Source organism: Melospiza melodia, chromosome Z (assembly GCF_035770615.1).
Source record: "Melospiza melodia melodia isolate bMelMel2 chromosome Z, bMelMel2.pri, whole genome shotgun sequence".
In the NCBI taxonomy this organism is placed as follows: Eukaryota; Metazoa; Chordata; class Aves; order Passeriformes; family Passerellidae; genus Melospiza; species Melospiza melodia.
The window spans coordinates 43203581-43231349 of NC_086226.1; the positions used below are offsets into that span (position 1 = coordinate 43203581).

A 27769-nucleotide genomic window follows, 5' to 3' on the forward strand; every position below is an offset into this window, starting at 1 on the left:
CGAGAAGAAGGCACTTAGCCCTTCTATATAAAGCTGGATTCCTTGCCACAACACAGCCACAGTCACAAGGACACTAAGCAAGGCATCTCTAAAGTACTGTTGCATGCAGAAGATATCCAAAGAGGCAACTGCTTTTGCTATGTCCAAAGGTACAAAATTCTAACTGACTAAACAAAGTCCCACCCTCATCAGGAGCTGCCATTTAGCTTCCTCCTGGTACTGTAAAATATCAAGGTTGCCAGGCTCAGAGAGAGACTGCAAAACAGGTCCTTTGCTGGTGTGGGGTGCAGATGGCAAGTAAAATGGAAACAATGAAAAATATTTTTTTTCTAGGGCATATATGTAATTTGATGCGCTATAGAGAATTAAAACAAGTCTCAATAACCATCATAAGATGCAAATACATGACATATGCATCTTCTACTAATTAATACGTGTACACTAAAAAAAACCCCACCACATTTGCCTGTGTATTATCTGTGCTTTGTCCAAATGGGGTATCTATAGTGATATCTCCTCTGAGCTAAAAAAAACTTGAAGCATGTAGAAAACCATGATGAACAGCACATTTGACAACAAATCACAGACTTTTGCTTGTTCACTCAAAATGGCAAATATTTGTGTAGTGGGAGAATTACGTGAAGTCTATGTATTTTATCAGTAAGCATGTAGTACTAATAAAAGGTAAATGGAAATATCAGCATTTCTAGTTTATAACATCTAAAGCACACTACAAAAAACACTGAACAAGTTTTTAAAATATAGTAAGTCCTTCCACAGAACATAAGGTATACTCACTGGTTTATTTAGATGATGTCCTACAGAATCTGCCAGAGTTCCTATAGCATCATAAAGAATGAGCAGGTTTTTATGCTGGTATTTACTAAATGCGAAGACCAAAGTGTCAAGTATATATGCAAGATAAGGAACAAGCTCTGTACAAGCCTCCTCTTCTAGAGTAGCAAAGGCACTGAAGGACAATAAAACAGGTTAGTATCTTGGAAATAATGAAGCAAGACACCCCCCAAATGCCCTACTTAACCTCTATCTGTTTAAACATAAAGCTATATTTAAGTCCTCAAATTCACGTAAGATATACTTCCAAAAAGGTGGTACTTAAATAACTTTGATCTTTTTTAACAAAATCTCCCATAAGGATCCAGCTCTTACATTGTAAAGAACAAAATTTTGAAGTATTGCCATAAAATTCCTTAGGGAGTCCCCCACTTAAAAGAAAAGCATTAGCCAAAAAGTTAAAATATACTAACTAAAATAGAAGGAAGCACCACAAAAGCTGATTATTTAAGTTAAAAATGGACCACTATCTTTAATGTTTGCAGTAGCTGCACCTAGACATTTTGATGCTGCTGTGCCAGTACAATGCAAACATCACCTTGTACTGTCAGTTTTTCATGACATAGAAAAATACATTAAAAGACATGGAAAACTAAAACCAATACAGCGGATGAACAGTTTTAGCTGCTCTTGGTCAAAGCATACATCATGACATCCTAGATACTTTTCAGCTTGTCTGTCCAGTGTTTCAGCAGCAGCATTAAGAAAACCCATCCAAAATGAAAAAAAATAAAAAAAATTCCCCCACACCAGAGACACCACTTCAGAGAAACATTAAGGAAAGAATTATTGAGCTATTGAAGATATACTGGCCTAGCTCTCTCAATAAGATTATTATTAGCTAGTATCTGCACTAAAATGCATGCACCACTGCAAGAGATGAACACTCCACTGTGTGCTACCAAATAGAGAAATCCAGTTTTTTTTAACAAAAGAGAACTGTGAACTCTAAATAGATAGCTTTCTTACTTTATTTATTGAATTATTTATTTTTTATTTTATTATGAAGTATTCTTTCAGAAAGGCATACAACTTGAGCAGGAAAATAAATGTCTTTCAGTAAAATATCATTCTGTGTGTCGCCACCTAAAGAAGCAGTTTTTTGAAAGTACAGACGTGAATGTTAGAAATCTGCTACCATACTGAATTTAGGAACAAAAACATACAGTATCCTGTGTTCAGTCCTCAATTTGGTAGACATAAACAATGTATGCAACTACTCAGTGCTGGGATGAAGCTCTTTGCTGTTTTCGAAGAAGGTTCACTGTATTTCCTTACAATTAAAAAAGCTAATAAATACGTTTTGACTTGTGACAACTACATTTTCCTTACAGTGAAGTTTCCCAGTTTATTTTTAGTTGTAACAGTAATTTTAGTGAATTTCTGCTCAAAAGAAAGTATCTCAAAACACACTCCATGTCTGACAATGGACTTATAATAATAAAAAAAAAACAAAACAAGTGTACTGTAATTTTTAGTATTTCCATTCTAGATTTCCTGGTTTCCATGTCCCATTGCACATCTAGCATAAGCACCAGGTGAGGTTATTTAACTACACCACAATACAGCTGTGTTTGACTAAATGCAGATTTTCAGCCATGTTCTGGACAAGGAAAGTTTGAGGAGAAGTGGAAAAGTTTCCTTTGAGGATTTTTTTTGGTTCCTTGTTTGTTTTGTTTGGTTTCTTGGGTTTTCCATTTGGGGTTTTTTTAATAGAATAAAGACAAAAGACATTAAAGCTACCCAAACTTGCTAGCCAAATTTTTGCAGACATTTGGAGACAAAAAGGAAACAGGGTTTAATTCCTAAATTTTATTAAGTACATTTCACAAAGTCATTGTATCTTCCTCAGGCAAGGATATATTTTCCTTTAGAGCAAAGCTTAGCCCAAGAACTCTGAACTCATTACTCTCCTTAGGCACTACTGACATTTGGGGGTAGCTGTCATTACGATTATTATTATTACTACTACTACTACTATTATTATGTTTCAGGTGTTCAGAGGCACATGTAACTGCTTCATGAAGAAACATTGAAAGCTTGCTGAGTACACTCCAGTCTGACAAAAACAGACATGTAAATTTTTTTGACGCACAAGAGGGTGCACACATTCCCATTCCATTAATGTTGCATCCATTAATTAAGCAATCAATTTTTTTTTTAAGAAGTAGACATGGAGGAGAAGGGCATTTTACCTCTCACCACATCATTTCAAGAGAAAGATAAAATCCCTTGAAATAATCATAAGCAAAATGTTTTGGTAACGCTAAGTACAAATATTTTAAGTAATCTAACGATAGGACAGCTTTCCACTGTATTCAGTTCTGACCATGTTCACAGACATTTTTAAAAAAGACCAAATTTCTGGTCAATGAAACAGCATACACTGAAAGTAAGTGTTGCAAACAGCTAATTTAATACAAGAAATTTTTTAAGCTGGTGTTTTAGATACTCTGCAAACAAATTGCATAAGAGAAATAGACATTAACTTTTTTCATGTTATTACAATTTGGGAGAAAATTGCATCTACTCTAATTTAAGAGGAAGAATACGTTAAGAGCTAGAAATGGAGTCATGCATTGACTGATAAGGGCATGAAAATAGCTTCCTATGGGAAAAAAGCAGTGTAATGGATAGTGACATTTGCTTAAGCTTTGGCTTACCTGCAGGCAGCTTCTTGTACTCTCTTGTTGCTATCCAAGATACGCTTTAGCAACTCAGTCATTAATGGCTTCAAGTATGTGTCTGGGGGTTGACTAACTACCCAGTGTGCATAGCGACTAAGAGTCCAGCATGTAATGGAGCGCACAAGAGCCTTTTTGTCAGAGAGGCACTGAATAAGGTGAGGGATTAGCTCTGGAAGATATGGAATCATACCCTGCATGCAGCCTGGAAAGAAAAATATAGCTATTGCAGTACCAGAAATAATGAAAAATTCCATTGTTTTCTGTTCCCTATGAGAGACATATTTTCATTCTCTATCACATAGGAACACAACATGCAATTAAAAATACAAATATTTTAACAAAGCAACTAAAATATTTTTTTAGGGTTCTAAAAAAATTCCTCTTACATAAATAATAATTATAATTATTATAACACTGCATAATAATGAAAATATTAAAATTATTAGATAACAATTGCATCATCAATTAAAGTGACATTATTTTCAATTACATTTCTACTTCAGTGCTTCCCGAATCTCCAGAAATGCTTTATTGAATGCAGTACAGCAAGTACTACAAATAAAGTTTCTAAAGCTTTAAGTTCCTACTTCAGTCTACTCAGAAAAAGCAAGAAAACACCAAGCAGAGAAAGACTGTCTTGACAACAAATCATCACATGAGAAAGGATTCCTTAAGAAATTCAAATTTCTTCATTTTTCCTAAAATCATACCAATATTGACCACGAATAAAAGCTGCACGCCTCAAGTCAGCAAGGGCAATTAGACACTGAGATCTGCCAGAAGTACTAACTTCCACCTCGCTGGACTTCAGATCAAAACCAACTAAAACTTTTCTATTCACTGTAAAAAAAACTATGTTCATTAGACAGTAAGGGAAAAAAAAGATAATCCAGGCATGAACACAAATCTACTTCTTCAGCTTGCAAAAGGGACAGAGATCAGAGATGCTGGAGCTTCAGGCAAAAGCCAAACAAGACTGTAAGTAAATAAGAATGGAAGTTAGCCTATTTTAATTGGAAGACCATCTAAAAAACGCATCTTAGTGTACTGAAGTCACAGGAATGGTCTTCTCCATTTCTGAAAACAATTAAAATCCAAAGATAAAATTTATTAAATACTTATCTTCTATGAAATCAAGCTAGTATTTTGAGAGACATCAACACCTCTATACTGTAATGTTTAGAAAATGAGAAATAAAAGAAATTATGTAATCTGCTTAGCCTCTCAAATACGCATAAATTTGAAAATTAAAAATAAAATAACTGTAGTCACCTATCAGTAGATGGAAGAGATTACTCACCAAAACCAAACCAGCTAAGGACACACATTTTTTTGCATTAGTACGTTCACCTGAGCTACTTTAGAATCAATTTAAAAATCAGCAACCTGATACGAACTGTCGCCTTACCTTCAGCAATTGCACCAAGAACAAGGATACCGGATTCTTTAACTACCCACTCGGGGTGGAAGAGCAATTCCTTTAACAGTGGCAAGATGTGTGGTAGGAGTTCATCACGAAATACATTAGCTAGCACATCTAGAGCAGCAGCAGAACATTTCCCTGAAGGGAATTAACAGCGTTAATCTCTGCTTATTATACAAACAGTTGTAGTTAGGCAATATAATCCCCATTTTAACTCTGAGCTGCAAATGGATTCTCAGTGCACTAGGAGGGAACATACTTCCACTCCATTACACTACAGGGGGATCCATTGTGCTCCTGAGCAAAGCCACAGCTCTTAGAAAGCTATTTTAATATAAATTCTTTCTTAATCTGCCATAAAGAATTGCACTGGTCTCATTAGTCAGCAATAGTGGTAATTGTCAAGCTATGCTGGTGCTTCATCTCTGTTCAAACTGGAAGTCAAATATGGAACACTAGATACGAAATAGGGCATGCAATTCTGATTTTCAGATAATACAAATTTTTTCAAATCCAGATAACATATGTTATTACAGATTTCTGAAGTGTTCTACTCTTTCTCTTTTAGGCCACCATTCCTGAACAACTTCAGCTTTCTCACTGTTTTAATCAAAACTGTGCATCACAGGGTACCTTATGTCATTTGAGTTCTTTCTCAGAAAATGCATATTTAATTCTGCAATCTCTACACACAGCAGCGACAAAAAGAATATTAAGAATATAAAACTACACTTTTTTCCCAAGATGCAGCTTTACAGAAACAAGCATATTTGCATGCATATTTTCAAGAGCAATAACTCTTCAGATATGTCTCAAAATTGTTCAGGCATAAGCCCGAAGTGAAATTCACCTGTTGTGAAAACTTCTGGTCTTGGGAAGGAAAGACCCTATGTAGCTATGTCCACATCTCAAAGCATTATTTCACAATGAGTTTGTTTGCAAAGCAAATTCAAATCAGAGTTGTCAGAAGTTCAATAGCTATTTTCTGTCACTGAACTTAAAAAAGAAGTTTGTAGTGTTTTCTTTCCTTATAACATAGCCTATTAACTTAAAGGTCCTATGACCCCCAAAACAGGACACCTGAACTCTGGTTTCCTGAGAACCATCTCTTACCTTCACAACTAAAGTACTGTACTGAGAAGCAAATTCCTCACTGAGAAAAGAAATACCTGTAAGGGCTATAGGCAGTAGAATGTTCACATAGAAATAAAAAATTACCCAAACCAAATCAAACACAAACCAATTTTAGAGGGAAGACTGAAATTAAAGACAGCAATAATTAAGCTTGCTCCAGTTATCAATGTGCAAAGCTTTTTTTTTCTCTTTTTAAACTGAATTTAACCAAGTGATACAGGATTTCTATTATTTCATAGAATTAAAATATTAGGTCTGAAAGCTCCATTGAATTGTATCAAATAGATATTTGTAACTCAATCTGCCATACTCAAAATAAGCTTACAGATGGATAGCTTTTGCCAATATAGTAATAAAGTCAAAGTGACATCTCAAAGGCTCTCCCCTCCAACAAACCCACCAATTATGTCAGCAGGTTTTTGTGTAGTCAAAAAAAAAGCCTTCGTATTCCTTGTCTTTTTACTGTGGTTCTTGTACTACGTAAGTAGCTCTTGTTCAAAGCATTCAACACATGACTTTCACCTACTTAAATTCCAGTCAGAAATAGTATCATCATCATCAAGTTCATCATCATCATCGTCATCATCTTCAATACCATCTTCTTCGTGTTGCTGAGCCACCGTCTTCGAACGATGGAAACGAGGTCTTATATCCTGCTCACTATCTGGAATAGCTTCATCTTCTTCAACATCCCCCTGTCACCAAATTGTTTTATTAGATAAACTAGTTCAACTGTATTGCTTAAGGAAGTTAACAGTGTAGTTTTAGTTCAAGATTTTGTAAGTGCATAAAAGATTCACATCCCACCTGCGCTGCTCAACCAAAAAAATGCCACTGTTTCTGTGTTCTACTGCTGCATTTGCCAGAAAAGCAATAGAAAGCTACAAGGAAGAGAGGTATGTTCACCCCTAAAGTAACCTTCTTGCTAAAAAATTACTCAATGGGAATGAAATATAAAGAAGTGATTCAGAAATTTTGATACACAGACATAAGTAGTGATGGAAAAAGCTATGTATTCAACCTGGAAGGCATTAGAATTAGTTTGAACATTTTCTTAATGCTGAATTCTTGAAGTAGTTCATGGTAATAGTATCCCAGCTCTGCCTAAGCTGCATGAGAGGAGACTGGGACAAAGCAGGAGAGCCACAGATTATTTTCCAACAAACATGGCATCAGTTGCATTTAGTATTTGGAACAGCCTACTTTGCCCCAGAAAGTTAATTCTTCACTGAAGAGATGGTAGGCTAGGTCTGCCCACTCTGACCTGAACCATTCTGATTTATAGGTCAGAACCTAAGCAAGTATTCCAAGAGAGTAAAAGAAACATGCTCACCTTCAACAGAATAATATCAATCTCTGAATATTTCATACCATTTACCAGCACAGGTATCAGCCTACAAAGAAATATTTACACATGATAAAGTAACACATATAAAAGCAAAACGGTTTGAATTTATATAGGCCATAATTTTGGTTGTAACCCTCACCTCCCAATGCATAAGAGAAATACCTTAGCCTGATAAAAAGAGCTATTACCTAGGCCAAGTTCTATGTCATAAGATTCATCAACACTTTGTAATGAGAAAAAGTGTTATTTCAAATGACAAACTTTTAAATAGAAGTAGCCCAATGGCACAACTGATTAATTTATTCGGAAACACCTTTCAGAAATTACATCTACAGGTTTTCAGTAAGAACTCAAACTCCTACAATATGTGTGATAAGTTGACTCTTGCCAATAGTGCTTGTCACTTTATTTACTTGTTGATGAAGACTCTACCTCACTATTGTTAAAGACAGAGGCCTAACTACATCAATCTCTCCTATCAACTCATGATTTCTTCAGTAAGACAAGCTTTCAACATTGCAGAAATCTTGACTAATCCATATTAAGATTTACTTAATTAATTAACAGGTTATGGCTATAACGCTCCAACCATACAGATGTACAGCTAAAAAAGTACTAAGGAAAAAAGTCAAATACTTCCCATTAAAACATGTTCACCTCAATAAAAGAAAAAAAGAGTAAGCACATATAAGCCAAATGAAACTAATAACCAGGGATGACACAGCAACAATGACAGACTCAATCTTGCTATGTTCTGCAGGTGAGTATTGTTTTTGAAGGTATCAAGCTTGCTCTAATATTCACACACTGAAGTGCCACATTATGTTCTAAACCTTAAATGAAGGAATAGTAAATATAAATATTATCATTGGCATTTCTGCAGCATACTTTGTGAAGTATACATATTATAAAGAAGTTCCTAGGCATTAAATGGAACAGATATTAGAAACCAGATGAACAAGTTTTAAGAAGATCCTGTCCCACTTTTAATTTAACATACAAAATTCTAAGATTATCAAATACTGACAAGTTTATATAGCTTCCTAGTCAAACAGGACTCACCAACAAATAAGTTGCCTTAAACATACATGACATTGAAAGATTTTGGGGAAAACATGATGTGACTTTTAATAATTTATTTTTGTAGAAATTTAAAAGCTTTTTAAAAAAATGAGTGTGATGCTGTTGCAGTGTCAAGGCTCATGTAGGCCAAAAGAGATTTAATGCTAGTAGCTGTTAACTATGTGGTGTGTGTAGAGACTTCTTTTGCCTTTTGAACTAAAAAAGTAGGAATTAAATCAGACCATTGTGAAATTTTAAAATAATTTCTTGTAACACTTATTATTCTTCTGGTTTTAACTCCTAGTCTTTCTCTGCAACAGTACATGTTTTAATCTCAAATTTCTACTTGTTAATTGGTTAGGAAAAAAAAATTGTTTTCTCTTTTAATTACTTCACATCTATAATGATATTTTCTGCTGAAAAGGATGCATCTCCTGTCATTCTATTCTTCCACTCAAAACTTTGACAGAACTCTGTCCATTTTTAAAAAGTCTTCATAAATGAAAAGAGAGTATTCATTTGATGCAACACTGAAAAACTAATTTCCTGTTGTAAAAGATTTCAAATTAGTCTGGAGGAAATTGCAAGCACTGTTGCAAAAAAAAAGATTTACACTACACACATGGACGTTTACTCCCATTCAATCAAAGATCTGTTTCTTGAGGCATAGGAAGACTTTTTGAAACTTTGAAGAAGTAGGTTTTGAAACTCAAATCATCACATTACAGAAGTATGAAGGAACAAATTGTACAGGCTTTCTTCAAGTTAACTTGTAAGAGTAATTTATACAAAATTGATTCCTAAATCCAAGATATGTCATTTTATTTTATGCTCTTTTTAAAATGAAGAACCCTTTGCATGACAATGCACATTCAAGCACTGCATAGAGATGCCTACATAGCAGTAGTCAAGATGACATGTTCATACATGAGATATTATGGGTAATGTCACACAGAGTTGTTCACTTAAGTGCATTTTGCATTCATGTGAAGTGTAACAGCTTATTAAATTTGAAGTAAGCACTACAGTGACACAGTTAAATTGTTTCTGGAGTTCACAGGGTCTGAAACAGACAGAAGTTTTTTCAATTTTACTAGGAACAAGAACTAGCTATGGAATTCTTCTAAGCATACTGCAAGCCATATACACTGTCTCTAAGAGTATCCATGAACAAGTCAACTGAAATTTTAAGAGGACTGTCTGAAAATAAATATGAGCTGCAATTCTTGATACTTACTTAGTAAGATGCCGACATAATACCTCTTTACAAATTGGCTGTTCAGCCAAAGTCAGCCAAAATTCACATGCCTCCAGAGCCACATTTTCATCTTGATCTTGGGTCCTCTGAAGCATGTACTACACAATATAAAAATAAATTACTTGTATAAAATAGAACATTTATGTTCAATCTTTTTCATTAGCAGTTCAAAGAGCACCTCAGCAGTGTAAAACAACATGCTTTATCCTTGTTATGGTCAACACACCCGAAAAAGTGACAGCTTCAATGTGTAAACTTTAGCAGTTTCAGCACTAGTGCTAGATTTTTTAACACAATCTTTGCACTTAGGGTCATGCAATGCCTGGCTGTGATCCTGGGCATTATGGGATAATTGATTTAACAAAGAATAAACAACTGCCATATGCACTGCCTGTGAAATACAAAGTCAATTTGCAATTATATAAGAAAAATGTTTTGCAATCTCAGTCTTAAAGGGAAACAAAGAGCTAGCAAGTGCAAGAACAACAACATTCTGATGAATGCTTTTTGTTCATTATTTCTGCAATGTCAAACAGGGGAATCTGCAGAACATCCAGGAAATGAGACTCACCTCAACTATACTAATCATATGAGGAAGGAGGCGATCCATTCGAACTTCCAGCAACATTACAAGAGCACGGCAAACATTTTTGCGTACTTCAGGCTCCTCATCACCAGCCAGTGCAAAAAGATTCTGTTAGAAAGTAATAACAGTTGAAAAACCTCAATTCATCGTGTTCAATTTTATTAGAATTTACATTACTGGCTGACTAAAAGAGATAGATGTATCTCTGTAGTTGTCCAATGCACACTTTAGAATACTATTTTATTTTTTAAAGACATACAGGTTAGCAAATTAACTCTTCAGTCTCTCAGTGTATATTTTTATACATCAATATGACACTGTGTATTAATCCTGGCACAAGAACAGTACTTCTGGATTATATTTGGTCCTAATATAAATTGTGTCAGTACATAAGAGGAGCAAATAAAATACTCTAGACAACCCAGAACCTTCTCATCCAAGTTCTGTAACATTACTCCAACAGGCAGACAGGCCTAGTGACATGCACTTCTCACGACAGGTATGGGACAGACTGCTGCCATTACTTTTGTGCCTTTACACAACAAGAGCTTTCCCTACTTAGGAAAAGGAAACATCTTTTGAAATACACCTACTTCTTTTGCTTACATTGTAGTTAGCTCTGAGCACAAGTATATAGAGTGAACTTCAATCCATGGAGGCTTAAGCTAAGAATAGGCAATAAGAAATGGAGAGTTTAGGGGTAGAGGTGGTTGTAAAACATAGTTCAAACCTCTTGATAAATCAGATAGGTAATTTGACTTAAACCTCCAACCAAGAATATATACCCACCTCAATAAAAGAATCTATGTGCAACATAAGAGCTTGAGTTCTGCTGATGATAAATTGATTGACACATGCCACTGCATGAGACCTACAACAGAAACAATTAAAATATATATGCTTCATGAGTTAGAACATTTTTTAATGTGTACTCAGGCATCAAAAGCATACACCAAATATCCTCAAAGGCAAGAGAGAACAAATCTGTGCATCTGTAGCATTACCAAGAAAAATTACTAAACTAAATTTTAATATGTAGTAATTTTTATATATTAGGTATACTTTGATATACCTAATAAATATTTAAAAATAAAGTATTCAGTAAATAGGCTAGGATGACTACAGCTGGCATATTTTTTCTGAACTGTATATATGTTCTTTTTGAGCATTTTAAGACTGTGATCTTCTCAGATAATAATAATTCCATACAAGTCAATATGGCAGTATCATAGCTTGACCTTCTTTGTTGTTAAGTATGCACCTGTCTTTGCAATACGTTTACAATTTACTGAGACCAGAAAGTGTTTACAATATAGATGCAGCTTAGAAAAAAACCACACGTGCAGTTGGCTACATACTACAACACTTGTGGAAGAAACATTTTAAGAAATGAAGCACTGTTCTTCTATTCCATTTCATGCAAAGCCATTACTTACAGGTCTTTTTCATTCTCAGACACAAAAGTCAAATTCTCAAGTCAGAGACATAAGGCAAAACTACCTTTAGAACCCTTTGCAGAGTCATTACAGTATTTTTACTACTGTAACTTCAAATTTCTGTTCTGTTTAGACATTTATTGAAAGACTGTGTCATAAAACATTGTTCAAAAATTGTCTTTTAGTAGATTTAAAGTATTGCACTGATATTACTAGTCCTTTTCATACCTCAGCACTACTTACTGAAACTAGGCTGTGGGCAGGCAGGTAGTCTTTAAACTTGAAACTGGTTTAAGTACCAAAGCCATGAACATAGCAACACAGGAAAAAAGCAAAAGACTGTACAGTGTGGTGAGGAAAAAAGCATGTTTTTCTGCCTCTCTCCCAGCTTCAGATAATTATTATCTTTCCACAAAACCAAGTTCACATTTTGTTTCATAATGACTTCAGCGAGCATCTTTTATAGATGACTTTCTAAACTGTATTAGAGTTCTATTGTTAGTCCTGGTCTTCACTATCTACTACTCTTGGGAATAAAGAATTGCCACCTTAAATCTGACAAATATAATTTCAAAGAGAAGATAAAACACATTTCACAGAATTACAAAGAATTATAGAATGGTTGAGGTTGGAAAGCCCCTCTGAAAGTCATCTGTTCAATGCCTGTGCTCAAGTAGGGCCTCCTACAGCCACTCGCCCACGGCCATGTCCAGCTGGCTACTGAGTATCTCCAAGCATGGAGACTCCCCCACCTCTCTGGGAAACCTCTGCCAGTGACTGGTCATCCTCCCAGTAAAAAGCTGTTCTCTGATATTCAGAAGAAACTTCTGAGTTTCTGTTTGTGACCACTGCCTCTAGTTCTGCCACTGAGCACCAATGGAAAGAGCCTGTGCTTTTTTATTTTCTCACTCTCTTAAAGTATTTACATATGTTGGTGTGTCCCAACTCTCTTGACCCTTACTGATACAGCCCTTTGCTGGAGTCTTTCCAGTATATTCATGTGTTTCTTGCACTGAACAGCCCAGAAGTGGACACAGTACTTCAAGTGTGTTCTCACCAGGAAGAATAAGGTAAGGATCACCTCCCCTAAATCAGCTGGCAATACTCAAGCCCAGGATACCATTAGCCTTCCTTATGGCAGGGGCACTCCATTGGCTCAATTCAGGGTAAAAGCTTTTTGTTCTTTGTAATGAATACTAGCAGAATACAATTTAATTCTGGAATTTTTGTTTTATACTGTTACTTTGGAGAGAGTAATACGGTTTTACAGTGTAGGGATGATGAATCCATTTAATTTGATTCAGCAGGAAGTTCAGTTAAATGCAGAATTTTTTCTTCCGTCAGAATCAGAAACTTTTGTCAGCAAAAGAATTTTCACTCTCCCATTGCTGAAGCCATTACAAAAGGAATGTAAAATTGTTATTTCTAATCAGAATAAAAAGTTCTAAGCACAGCACTGAATTTTTTGTAATAATATGCAAAAACTTAAAAGAAGCTATTTGATTTTTGGATTCATTTACTGATTGTATGAACAGGTGAGATTCTTGTATTAACTATCAAGATAACCTCCATAGTTTAAGTTTAGCTTATTCAAAGATACAATGAAAATTACTGATGCATGGAATCTCTGTGGGTTTCTGCAGGATCATTTAAAATAGCTAAGCAGGTTTTAGAGATCTACAAAACAGCAGCCTTGCTGCTAATGTAAAAGAATTTTAACAGGTAACTGTAAGTACAACTCATAAACCTACCGTATTTTTGGGCTGCTGTGCTTGAAGAACTGCAAGAACTTAGGTATCATGATATTGAGTGGCCGGTCCAACACATCACTATCTAAAATTTCAGCAGAATCTTCACATATCTTCTGAAGAGCGCCAAAAGCGCCCTGTTTAAAAATGAACAAACAAATAAGTATCTTCTTTTGCATTCTGAAGAAAACAAAATTTAAGACTTCATATAGAATGGGTAATTTTAGCACAACACAGTAAATGTAGCTAATTAATAGTGTAAATGCAGATAACTAATTAATTATTAAATTGAAATATTCTTAAAGGCATTTTATTTAAACCAGCATCTGAGCATCTGTCAGCTCTCAAGCTGGAGGAGTCAGCAATGACTAAGTGATAATTTTATTTTGATTTGATGCTTATGTATCTAAATGTACTTCAAAGAACACTTAAAAGTTAATTTTTATTTGAGAAGTAAGTAGGATGAGCAGAAGTATCCAAATTAATTGCATATATAATTGTATTTCCTTTCATGATTCACTATGGGACAAAAGAGATATATTTGAGTTTAATTTTCAAATGTGGGGTTTTTTTCCAGAGAGAAAAAAGTACAAAACCCTACAAAACAATGTGGCATCTTGGATCATTATTTGTCTCTGAAGTTCACTTTATACTACATGTTTCACACTTTCACGAAGACATTATTAAGTAATTCAAATGCTGTGATCACTATCTTAATTATTTTACACCAGACAGAGCTTTATATTTTTTATTAGTTTAAAACTGTTATTTACTTATTTCCCTTCATACAGACTAAACAAAACAGTTCATTTCACCTTGATATAGCAATTGATCACTCTTCCAGGTTAAGTTACAAAAAGAATGAACAGGACTTTTATATATAAAGACAAAAGTCAACACCAGCTTGATGATGCTAATGGCACCTAAAAGATTAGGCATCACAGAGCAGTAATTTCAGGAGACTTCTGAGCTGAGATATGATGATTATCCATCTGCAATCTTATTCCACTTTTATGCAAAGAAAATCAATTTGTTTGAACAGTAAGAACATGGAGCACATTTAGAAGAAAAAGCATCAAATCTGAGCCACCATTCTGCAAGGAGAAGACATGGGCATGTATAAATACATACAGACGTACACACAATACATATACATAGTGTCCCCAAAGAGAGAAAAAAATCATGGCATTCAGATGGAGCCTCTTCTGTTTTCTGTAAATCTCCTTACCTCACACGTATTGTAATCTTCAGAATCCAACAGGCTGCAAAGCTTTGGCAAGAGTTCAGGCCAATTCTGTAACTCCCCTTTTGAGGCAATGGTTGTTATCAGAATGCCTAAAAGAAACAGAAGAATGGAGAAAATGTGATCTCACATGCGTTCATTTCTTTCATATATATTTTTCATATTTTTCTCCCCTCAATATCTAAAGAGCAAAAAAGTCATAGTTTTGTTAAGGACTGGGAAGCATAAGAAGAGGAAGTACATTTAATTGCAAATGCTATTTGAAGGGCTTTGAACAGCAAAGGTGGGTTGCTCCTTCCTGCTGCTATGAAGGGTTCAAGTATTACAAATCAAGCACCACGTAACCTCACTTAAGGAAACTGTAGTTTATAACATTTATATATCTGTATAATTTATACCACAGCAGGGCAGTTTTGGCTCTAAATTTACTAAACACTGTGCAACTCTGGACCTTTAATAAATACAGAATATCCATCCCAAGTTACTTCCTTTTTTACTACGAGATGAAAGCATGAATGTGGGAATCTGTCATTCAACAAACTTACAACCTAGCGATAAATTACATGTTTACAACTTTACTATGTTCATGCAGAACATTAAGGACAAGGTACCTACTAAGAGCTTAAACACTATGGCAGGTCAGCCAGTTAGGAGCTGTAAGAGCCAGCAAACACACAGGTCAGCCCAAAGAATCACTAATTGTGTTTCCAGCACATATAGAAATCCTGGGGAAAACCAATTAAGTGACAGGGATAGAGAAAGCCGCTCATAAACTAGAATTGAATTTGTATGAGTCCATTTTGCCTCAATGCAAAATGTAACAGCTAGCACAATCCTTAATGCTACTGGCAGTTACTACACAGAAGAAGTCAACACTACTACAACTAGTAATCTCCCAAGCAAAATGCGATGGAAGAAGTTTCTCAAGCTTTTGCCTTGAGCTACTCACAATATATCATTTTTCTTTGGAATAAAATGCAAAAATTCTGGTTAAATACAAAAGAATAAAGGACAGCATTACAAAGCAAAGGACATCCTGGACAGGACACAAAGTAATTAATAAATATTTCACATTATTCCTTTGATGCAATATGCTGGATCTTTTCAAGGTCCCAGAACTGGTTTCAGAGGATGAAAAATGGTCTGGCCTGCAATTCAGGCCATACATGCCATTATAAACTTTCTGTATAAATGGTGCTTTGCCTCTGTAACTCCTGAAGCTGATTTCTGAACTTCTTAACTTTTAAAAGCTCAACTTCATAATGAAATTCCCCCTTAAAGGGCAATTGTTAGCTTTCAACTCTCCAGTTCCTCCACTACTTTAAAACACTTAAACCCTTTACCCTCCTTGCTTTCAATCAGGAATTATACTAAGGTCCTGCCCAGACTAGAGTCCCTAGAAAAATTTTAAGAACAGTTGCACACACTTATCTTATCTTAGGAGATGTATTTACATCCTCGTGGATTTGTGGGTCCTCAACAAAGGCAGATTGAATCTATATTTCAAAATTAGCACATGGGGTTTTAAAACCTATACAACTGGTGAACAGCACAGAGAAGATACACTGTGTTATTCATTTGGGGATTAGAATAAGGACAAGCTAAGTCAGGATAAAACAATGTGCAGTTATCATTTGGTCTCAAGTCATGTGCTCATTCTCCTCAGCAAGGTGACTTCTGAAGATGGGATTAACCAGCTTGCCTCCATTTGGGCGAAAAGGTACCTTCTGTCTGATTAGCACTAGATGCTAGAGACCACAAAGGAGAGTGAATACTGCATTAAATCTTCTCTGATGCCATTTTGATGTTCTTGCTCTCAGAATTCCTGAGATATTATTTGCAATTGACACATTAAATTGATAGTGCTTGAACTGCAAAAACACGCACTCAGCAGAAAGAGCAGCCCTAATCTCCACCGGCCAACTCATGCTAAGAAGGCTGTCTAGCTAGACAGTAACCTCTTTACACTTCACTAGTATCTAAAATCCAGTGGGTATTAGATCAAGCTCAGATAGCTACAAGGATCCAGCACTTCAAACAGAAAGGTGCCAAACACATGCAAAACAGCAACATTTATGCAAGCATGCAGTTCATCAGCTGTTATTCATCTTCAGAGTTTATATATGCCTAATAATCCCTGCAAAGATCACCTAAAGCTGAACAATAATTAAGCTACTAATCCACAAGCATCTCCCATCAGGAAAAATTAGAGTAACTGCTTGAAAACAAACAACCTCTAACTCCCTCAAAAAATACCCCACAGACCATCACCAAACAACCCTAAGACAGCAAAACAAATGGAGCTGGAATACGTTCCTTAGCTAGGTCTATTGTACTCCACTGAGAACTCCTATGAACAAAGAAGTAAGCGTGACTTCTACAACCTGAAATTCAAAGAGTACCTGCCACTCAAAGACTTACTGCTACTCTCATTAGGAACATTGATCATTAATAGAATTCATAGTAAAGCAGCTTCACAACTGGCAAGACAGCAGGAAATTACTTTAAGAAATGAGTAACTTCCTCTAGTCTTTAGTCCATAACCTGAATGCCTGGAGAAGGAATCCTATAGAAAAAGGAAATTATTCTAAATAGTAACTGACAGATTATTTTAAAAGATGAGTCATCTGAGAAAAGGTGAATTTCTTTCTGAACTGACATCCATACCCATTTTCAGTATTCAAACACATACTTTATGTTTTTCTAGTTTTTGATCAGACCAGGAAAATTACTATAACATTGAAGGAAATCATATTATCAAATAACAGACAGAAAAGCAACTTCACCTTGAACTAAGTAAAAAAAAATACAAATATACGTATTTTATGAAAGATGTCTATCAAGACAAGGTATTTACAAAATCAAAAATTCAAGTAACAAATAAAACTTCTCACTGGAACTAGATAACCTTTAAGGCCTCTTCTGAGATCATTTCAAGATTTTATGATACTATGAAGTTCTGTACACTACACCTACCTACTGTTTTCTGACAGAAGCTCTTTACGGGAATGCCTTATGCGTGGTATGATGATCCTGTGAGAGGATGTGCATATGTGTGCATATAGGGAGTGAGGTGCAGAAAATCAGCTAACAGAAGCATTTCTTTAATGCAATCAGAGCACTGCAATAGCTCTTAAGTCAGGCCTTTACCGTGTTCCTGTTTTTAGGTATATAAGCTGGCAGCAAGCTCAATTTAGGAAGATTCAAATCTTACATTTCAAGAAATATGAACTGAATTGCTACATCACTTCTAAGATAACAGGAATCTAAAGTATGACATCTTTATATCCACAATAAAGAAAAATTTCATTGAAGCATGGTGAGGTTGTGACAATCATGAGAAACAAAAAATTTTACTAATTTAGTAACTCTTTATATCCCTACTACAGTTACACCTATACAAGAAACATTTTCAGTATGCAGAGGACAGCATTAAGAACAAACTTACCTACAGTAGCTCTAATTAAGGGGGAGGAATCACCAATGTTGTTCAAACATTCACTTTTAATGAAGTCAGTTACCCCATTTGGAAAGTTGTGAAAATGTGCTTTTACATTATTCTTCAAGATAAGACCACTCAAGGAACGTGTTGGCTCATCTGCAACAGAAAGTAATTACAGTCAATCTTCAATCGGCTCACAGAAATAAAACATATTTTCAGAAAATGCCACAAGATCAAAGCTTATATAGAGATATTAATCTTCATTTCCTTATCTCTCCTTCCAGCTACACCCATCAATTCATCTAGCATACCTTTTCAGGTTCAGAGTACACAAATTAATCACCAACCATATAAAGTTCAACAAGGGTAAGTACCAGCTGTGGATGGGGCAACCTTGGATGTGCAGGCAGACTGGGGAATGAGATTCTGGAAAGCAGTGCCACAGAGAGGGACCACTGGGTCCTGGTTGATGGCAAGTTGAACATGGTCAGCAGTGCCCTGGCAGCCAGGAGGGCCACCCGTGTCCTTGGGGCATCAGGGACAGCATGGCCAGCTGGGCAAGGGAGGGGATTGTCCTGCTCTGCTCTGCACTGGGGCAGCCTCACCTCGAGTGCTGGGGGCAGCTCTGGGTGCCACAACAGCCTCATGCAAGGCTAGAGAGTGTCCAAAGGAGCGCCATGACAATGCTGAAGGGCCTTGAGGGGAAGCCCTGTGAGGAGCAGCTGAGATCACCTGGTCTGTTCAGCCTGGAGGACACTGAGGGGAGACCTCATTGCAGCCTACATCTTCTTCTGGTGAGAGGAAAAGGATGGACAGGCACTGATCTCTTCTCTGTGGTGACCAGTGACAGGACCCACAGGAATGGCCTGAAGTTGTGTCAGGGGAGGTTTAGGTTGGATATCAGGAAAAGGTCCTTCAACCAGAGGGTGGCTGAGCACTGGTAGAGGCTACCCAGGAAGTCATCACAGCACCAAGCCTGACAGAGTTCAAGAAGTGTTTGGGCAATGCTCTCAGGCACATGGTGTGATTCTGCACATGGGTGTCCTATGAAGGCCAGAAGCTGGACTTGGTGGTCCTTGTTGGCCCCTTCCAACTCAACATATTGTGTGATTCTGTGATACATTATTTCTGTTTATACAAAGTTAGAATGTTGGATTACAAACTTTACATTTTAAGAGAAAGTTTTGAATATTCATACAAGCAAGGAACAGATATGAAGTCATGCAATATAAGAAAATCTATTAAAGGTGTTTGTCAGCCAAAGACATTCAGACATTCTGGTTATACTGACAGGCTTGCTGCTATACTCTCACTGTAAGGAACTGGTCACGTACCCGGTTTCACCACAGGAGGATATGGAAATGATGTAGTGATTGTGCAGTAAAAACTCTACCCCTATTCCCACATGAATATAGTGTTCAATTTTTCTAAGAAGTAAGGGACTTCAATACCTTTAGAAATGCCAAATTCGGATATATTAAATTAATAATTAGAGGAAGTAGGAAAAAAATCTTTAGACAATATTAATGGGAAAGTGTTACATAGTATGAGCTAAAAAATAAATGCAACCAGAACTGACCTGAATTGAGTAAGAATTTAAGTTCAGGCAACAGTTTCAGTTCTGGTCACTGAGCTTTCTCTAAGACACTGAGCCAAGTAGAGGAATGGAAAAAGAACAGTCTAGATTTTCCATTTCTAATGGAGTAGATTCATGTTTCATTCTTAACCAAGGACATGAGTAACTTGGTATTACATCTGAACATGCTGAAAGTGAAAGATCTGAATGTTCTATATAGAAGGGGTTAGTTGACAATATAAACAAATTTAAATTTAGTTTACAGGAACCCTAATAACACTGGAAGCTAATTTTAATCAGCATTTTAGCCACTTGTTGAATTTTTGCTATGAAGTCCTGATTTAGACAAAATAAGAAATTCCTTTGTGCCAAGAACTAGTCCACACAGGGATCTATTCCTGCCTTTCAAAACTATTATTAACCTAACAGAAATAAGCAAAATAAGATATATGACTTTCAAATATAAAGTGCTTTCAAACTAAAGTTACTGCATCATAACACCAAGAGTCTCACAATACTGCAATGTCTGACTGACAGCTGACTGACAGACATTGGACACTTTATGCCAGTTGGAAGAGAAACAGAGCTTTTCAGAAGATAGGGGATTGTTTGGCTGATCAGAAATTAAAATTCATTTTTTATCAACTGATTTTGAGTGCCAAGAGCAGAGTACCTTCATAGACTTTTTAATCTTGTCTTTTATGTACATATTTCAGTTATAAAGAAGCATTAGTTAGAATGCTCTGGAACTACAAAGGTATTGATATAGAAACAAACACATCCTTTAGAATTCAATAACTTTATAAACCAGGAACTCATCCAATGAATAGATATTTGAGAAAATTCTACAACTTTACCTACGCTATATGATTTAAATACCAACTTCTAAACAACATAAAAAATAAAACTCACTTCACTTGCTCAGCACTACATTTGCCAGCACCTTTTCTGGGACAAGGAGGGGAAAAGAGGGTTTATTATTTTAAATAAAAAACTAAAGTTTGTATGAGTGGACAAACTTCTCTCAACCTCACAACTCAGTTGTGAGCCATCACAAGTATTACTATAGTTACTTGAAAAGTCAAATCAAGTAACTTTGAGATAGTCTTCAAATTAAAAGTAAAATCCTCACTTCAATTCTAGACCAGTAAAGTATGTCAAACTCTGATTGCTTTACATAACTGTCATCCATTGGTAGGTACACACATCTTTAAGAAATTCAGTCACTCATAAATTGTTATGATGATTTAAAATTGTGCCTGGGGAGAAAAGAAGCCAAAGGAGTCCTCTTTTAATTTCCATGTTTTAAAACCTGCAAACCACAAAAACCCCCATTATCATTAACAGCCAGAGACACCAAACACAGTAGTTACTGTAACTCCTTATAATCCAGCACTAACTTCTTGGTGTGAAAGAAATCAGTGAGAACCAATGTCTGATTAGAATACAGTAGGCTAGTCACTATTAGGATATACTCTAGAATGAAAATATTAAACACTGCATTATGGAAAAACATTAATCCATTTGAATGCCCGGCTACAGCTACAAGTGGGACAAAGCCACAGCTTCAATTTAATCAAGCAGAGATACACACATTATAAAGTTACTTTTGTCAAAACCACACGGATTAGACAACCAGTTTAGATAAAAAGAAAGACCACATGCACGTGAAACTTCAGGACCATTTTTTTTCCCCACAAACTATTCTATGGTATGCAGAAGTACGTAATATCTTTAATCCATTCTTTTAGCCAAGACAACAGAAAAACTAGTCTTCACGGGAAGTGATTATTCCACATATCTGCAACAAAGATTTCATGGGATTCATAATGGAAGTGGTATCTCTGACAAATGAAAAAGAAGTAACAAAATGAGAAAGAGAAGAAAAATTTTAAAAACAGCAAAACCTTTAATAAAGTTTTGATAAGTATCGAAGATTTGAGAGCAGACAAGCAGAAGTCACAAAGGACTTTGTGCTAAACAAACACCAACCACTTGAGACAGAGAAGCAGCCCAGAATCTGATATCCAAGCATTAAAATAAAGATATAACACTGCATCTTAAAGTCTTAGTTTAAGAAAAAAAATTCAGATATGACTGGACAAGGTTATTTATGGAATACAGGCTGTTCAACAACTTTACAGCTACACTGTCAGAAGACAGTAATATAGGTCTCGATGGAATTCTTGCTGTAACATCAAAATTATAGGCAGATGGCTCAAGAGCTGGGTAAGATACCCCTCAGTCTTCATAAATTTTGTGATTAGTTCTGTCAGCCATATGCTTCTCCCATCAAAAAAGCTCACAGTCTTGTCTCCTTTTGTCTCAGTCAACTTGGAGTACAGAGTTGACAAGAACATATAGTACAAGAAAAGGAAGGAATGTGAAGCAGACCTCTGGCATTTAGTATCATCTTTGGTGCCAAATCAGTTCATCAGTTGAAGATTTCTCTCCCACACTGCCTCACTTTAAAATAGAACCACGTAACAATTATCATTTCTTTCTCAGTAAACTTTCAATTCTGTTTTAAGATTCTCATACTAGCTCCAAATTTTAGCAACACACAGAGCAAATGGATGCACAGCCACATTACACAAATTATTTTAGGGTTACTGCAGTGCTTTTAAGAAGCAAAGTGTGTCCTCAAACAGCCACCTTTCCTCTACCAAGGGTTTGTACAACAAAGATTGTGTATCTGGAAGCCTGAAGCTTTTTGTAGCCCACCTGCAAGCCCAGGTAAGCACATGCTTCACCATGCCTTTTAGAATCATGGAACGATTTGGGTTGGGAGGTACCTTAAAAAGGTTATCTTATCCAACATCCTCACCATGGGCAAGAACATCTTTAATTAAATCAGGTTGCTCATGGCAACATCCAATCTCACTTGGAACGTTTAAAGTGATGAGGCACTCAGTACTTTCTAGGCAACCTGTTCCAGTGTTCTACCATCCATATTGTAGAAAAGTTCTTCCATAAATGTAATCTAAACCATCCTTCTTTCTTAAAATCATTACACCTTGTCCTATCACAACAGGCCTGGCTTAGAAATTTGTCCCTGTCTTCCCTACAGGCCTTCTTTCCGGTATTGAAAATCTGCAATAACATCTCTTCAAAGTCTTACTTTTTACATGCTGGACACACACGATTTACACACCAGCTCTCTCAGCCTTTTCTTATTGCACAAGTATTCCAACCCCCTGATGGTCTTTGTGGTCCTCCTCTAGACCTGTTCCATGTCTTTGCCGTGCTGTGTCCCTACTTCCACTGTCTGTGCATTTCCTTCCTGCCCTTTAGTTTGACGAGCAGGTCAAACATAACTTGCTAGGATTGCTAAAAGAACTGAGTGACTGGGATGAGAACATTTTTCCATTCACAAGCTGTGATATAATGATTTATGCGCATGGCTATTATTTTGCTCTGATATCTTGTGATATTGGCAACATTAGACGTGAGGGTGAGACTTTTTCTAAGGCAGAACTGCCTGTCTGTCAATCCCCATCTTAAAGCTGTAAAGCCTTTTTTAGAAATAAGCTGTCATTCTGCATTTTAACTATCAATATGGATTTACTATGTACATATACACAATGTGCATTGACAATGACTAGTGTCACGGTTGCACACGAAAATTTCTGATGTATTAATAAGACTGACTTAAAAGAGATAAAACCCAAAAAATAAGAATCCCACCAGAACTGTGTAATATGGGAAGTGGAAAATGAACATTTTCTTTTGTCCTAATATATAAGAATACAGCACAAAAACAGCTTCACAAGCTTCCTAACAGAAAAAAAGTCCTGCCTTTTTTTTTTTTTATACTGGACTATGCTTTAAGTGTAATATTTCTGACATAAATGATTATGGTTACTATCACGTCAGGAGTGGAGTGATGGTATTTCAAAACATTCAGTAATGTCAACACATAAATGACCTTGAAATGTTGTGACTAGACTGAAGTTAATCAGTGTTCTCCATTGACTTATGTGAGTCATGGAAAATAATTTAACTCAATTGCCTAAGCTTAGGAATGTCTGTAAGAGACCAGAACAAAGTTGGAAATGTTCTGCTGATACTGATTTTTGCCTATTTATTGAAGAGTAAGTTATGCTTCTTAAGATGATGGTGTAAATAAAATTGAACTGCGGACAATATGGGAGAAGTATTGAACTGCTTCCCAAAAATAAACTTGTTAGTTATTACATTTGAGTCTATGTGGCAATGATTTGGTACAGAGTAGGACCTGCAGAGGTGACTTCTCTGAGAAGCTTCAAGAAGCGTCCCCCAAGTTCAACAGAACAAGTGCCAAATGGCTCCAAGATGGACCTGGCTGCTGGCCAAGGCTGAGCCCATCAGCGATGGTGAGAAAACAGCAGAGGAGGAGGCGGCCACCTCTTCACTCTCAAGATGGGACTTGAGGAAATGGCATGAATCTGAGTCAGGCAAGGTTTAGGCAGGATATCAGGAAAAGGATTTTCACCAATACGGTGGCTGAGCACTGGAAGAGGCTCCCCAGGGAAGTGGTCACAGCATCAAGCATGACAGAGTTCAAGAGGTATTTGGGTAACAGTTTCAGGCACACTGTGTGATTCAAGGGATGTCCTGTGCTGGGCCAGCTAGACTCTATGGTCCTGACAAGTCCATTCCAATTCAGCATAGTCTATGATTCTCTGATTTAAGAAGGGAAAAAAAAATTACTATGCAAGAACAATTGTAGCCAGAGTAGAGAGAAGTATGAGACTATGTAAGAGAAACAGCCTGCAGACATTAAGGTAACTGAAGGAGAAGCAGGAGATGCAGCCCATGGAGGTTTCATGGTGGAGGAGATATCCCCCTGCAGCCAATGCAGGATCCCACACTTGAGCAGGTAGATGTCCGAAGGAGGCTGTGACCCTGTGGGAAGCCTGCACGGGAGCAGCCTGCTCCTGAAAGACTGCACTTCATGAAAGAGATCCACACTGGAGCAGTTTGGCAAGAACTGCAACCTGCTGAAAGGATTCATGTTGTAAAAGCTTGTGGCAGATTTCCTTCTGTGGGAGGGAACCTCTCACTGGAACATGAGGAAAGTATGAGGACTGCTCCCCCTGAGGAGGAATGAGTGGCAAGAGAGAACATGTGGTGAACTAATAACAACCCCCATTTCCAGTCCCCCTGAATCACTGGGGGAGAGGAGGTAGAGAAAAGTGGGAGTAAAGTTAGGTCCTGGTGGAAGGAAGGTGGTTTTAAGATTTGGCTTTATTTGTCAAAACCCTAATCTGATTTGACTGGTCACAGAGAAAATTATTTCCCCAAGCCTGTGACAGTAATCAGCAAATGATCTCTCGCTGCCCTTATCTAAATCTAGGGACTTTTGTTATATTCTCTCTTCCATGTCCAGATGAGATGGGGAAATACAGAGCAGCTTTGGCAGGGACCTGGCATCCAGCCAGGTAAACCCACTACAATTAGTTTTGGAAGGTTTTGTATTCTAACCAATAATTACCACATGTCAATCAAAAGGCCAAGTTCTGTATATCTCTACAAACTTACAAAACAAATAAAAAGGTTACAGAACTAATCATCTGGTTTCACTTCTACTTTCAGCTTGTCTATCAATAATCTCCTGGATGTCCCAGCACTTTTCCTCTCTTATGAAGTCTCGTGTTGTCTCCTGATTCAGCAGCTAAACCACTCCCAGAATTTTATCAAGAGCAGAATAATCATTATTAAGAAATTAGCATTTAGCATGATGAGAACATGATTCACTGAAAGGTCCCAAACTATACAACAAATGCAAGACAGTGCTGTAATTTAAGAACATTACATTCAAAAATAATGTCACGTCTCTGGCATTTACTTTTTGAGGGTGAGGAGGAAGATGACAACATGGACTTTTGTGCTTAGTCAAGTGCACAGGAAAAGGAAACTATGACATTCCCAATGGAACTTGCTTAGACAGCACCTGGCAGTGAATGAATACAGATTTAGAGTCATTAATCTATCTGAAGAAATTGCCTTGTCAGATGAGTAGAGGTTTTGGCACTCTCTGAATATATCAAAGGTGAATCTTTAAAATATGTGATAATCTGTTATTTGAATAGCTGTTGGTACACAAGGATTACCTGAATGAGTAAACTAAGACTGTGTTATCAAAAAGAGTAATTCAGAATCATATTCAAACTGCTGAGTATTAGGAAACACAAAATACAGGATACAACATTGGTGTTGTATAGAGTGCTGTGGAAATTTTGATTAGTTTTCCTTCTGTCTATATCCTATAGGTATAGTTTAACAGAAAGTTGTGTGGTAGCATACAAATGTAAATGTTCTAAGGCCATACTGCTTTGTTTCTCTGATGCCCTTAACAGCCAGTAAAGCTTCTTCCCCTAGTGAAAGGACTTAATGAAAGGAAAACCTTCTCCTGTTTATTTACTAAGTCTGTACTCAGTGTGCTTGCTTTTTTTTTTTTTCTTCTTCCCTTCATTCTGGCTGATTTTTCTGAACATTATCATCAGACACTTAATTAAAAATGTTAGGTTACACTCCGGTTAACATCAAAACATAGGTTTGGCACAACTGGAGGTGTTCTTCCTAAGCAGCTGTGTACCTAGCTAAAATAGGGAAAATACACTTTCAGACATTTAATATTTCATTATTGTTATGATTTTAGGACCTCAGATTTTTTTTTTAATTTTGCTACACAAGAGTTCTTACTAGGAAGGTTAAGAATATCAGTGAAAATGAGACTTATCTGAGATGCTTTGCTGGGTGACCATGCTGCTCTTCTGAGCAGTTATAAATCCATCTTTAGTCTCTTCAGTTTTCAGTTTCCACCTATGACTTCATCAGTCTTCTTTCTTTATAGGGGAATGAACATTTGGAAAACTGGGAGCTCTTATTATTTTGCAGTGTTCAAAGCTCCTGAGAGTTACAGCTTGCCAGTTAGAATTTTCTCTGATCAGTAGTATATCTACTGATTCAGAGAAAAACATCCATCACTTGAAGTTATGTGAATGCTTTTTCCTTGGAGCTATCAAACTAAAAATTTGTCCCGTTGAATTGACACTTGCTTGAAGTGCCAGCGTGTGACACTTTAGATGAAGCAGACAACTGCTATAGGCCAAAGCAGTTATCAACCCCCTACACAGTCTAAGTGCAGACTACAGTCATTGTTACCTGGGAATGAGTGCTCCCTTAGCAGATTTGAAGATGACAAAGCTGAGCAGTGCAGCTGAACAGCACAAAACAGAAGGGATGCCATTTAGAGGGATCTGGACAAGCTTGAGAAATGAGTCCATGCGAATCTCATGAGGTTCAACAAGTCCAAGGGGAGGTGCTGCCCCTAGGTCAGGGAAATCCTAGATGAGTACAGACTGGGAGAAGAAACCAGTGAGAGCACAGGACTAGAGGATGAAAAGCTGGACACGAGCCAACAAAGTCTGCTTACAGCCCAGAAAGCCAACCACATCCTGGGCTGCATCTAAAGCAGCGTGGCCAGCAGGGTGAGGGAGGGGATTCTGCCCCTCTACTCTGTGCTGATGAGCCCCCCCCTTCAGTGCTGCATCCACTCTGCTGTGTCCAGCACGGGAAGGACAATAACCTGTTGGAACAAGTCCAGAGGAGGGCCACAAAGATGATCAGAGGGCTGGAACACCTCGCTTGTGAAGACAGTCTGAGACCTGGGGTTGTAAAGCCTGGAGAAGAGAACACTTTAGGGAGACCTCAATTGCTGCCTCTCAGCAGAGAGAGTGACTTTTTTCACTGACAGATAGTGGTAAGAAACAGGAGAAGATTTTTAAACTAAAAGAGGAGAAATTTAGATTAGATGTTAGGAAGAAATGCTTTACTCAGTGGGTGATGAGGAAAAAGAACAGGTTGCCCGGAGAAGTAGTGGATGCCTCATCCTTGAAATTTTTCAAGGGTTAGATATGGCCCTGAGTAATCTGATATAGTGGATGGCATCCCTGCCCATGGCAGGGGAGTTGTAATTAATCTTTA

At 36.9% G+C, this 27769-nt stretch overlaps 1 protein-coding gene across 1 annotated transcript in view; it reads right to left on the minus strand.

Annotated features, from left to right (window-relative positions):
- The window catches only part of TNPO1 (transportin 1), a 52728-nt gene that overhangs the window by 14472 nt on the left and 10487 nt on the right, over positions 1 to 27769 (minus strand). The window contains exons 4-14 of the mRNA XM_063181072.1: positions 18229 to 18378; positions 14766 to 14872; positions 13541 to 13674; positions 11143 to 11224; positions 10339 to 10461; positions 9747 to 9865; positions 7433 to 7493; positions 6626 to 6794; positions 4951 to 5103; positions 3519 to 3744; positions 799 to 970 (exon numbers count right to left, since the gene is read on the minus strand). Of these exons, the coding sequence (XP_063037142.1) occupies positions 799 to 970; positions 3519 to 3744; positions 4951 to 5103; positions 6626 to 6794; positions 7433 to 7493; positions 9747 to 9865; positions 10339 to 10461; positions 11143 to 11224; positions 13541 to 13674; positions 14766 to 14872; positions 18229 to 18378 (1496 nt within the window). The remainder of the gene's footprint in view (positions 1 to 798; positions 971 to 3518; positions 3745 to 4950; positions 5104 to 6625; positions 6795 to 7432; positions 7494 to 9746; positions 9866 to 10338; positions 10462 to 11142; positions 11225 to 13540; positions 13675 to 14765; positions 14873 to 18228; positions 18379 to 27769) is intronic.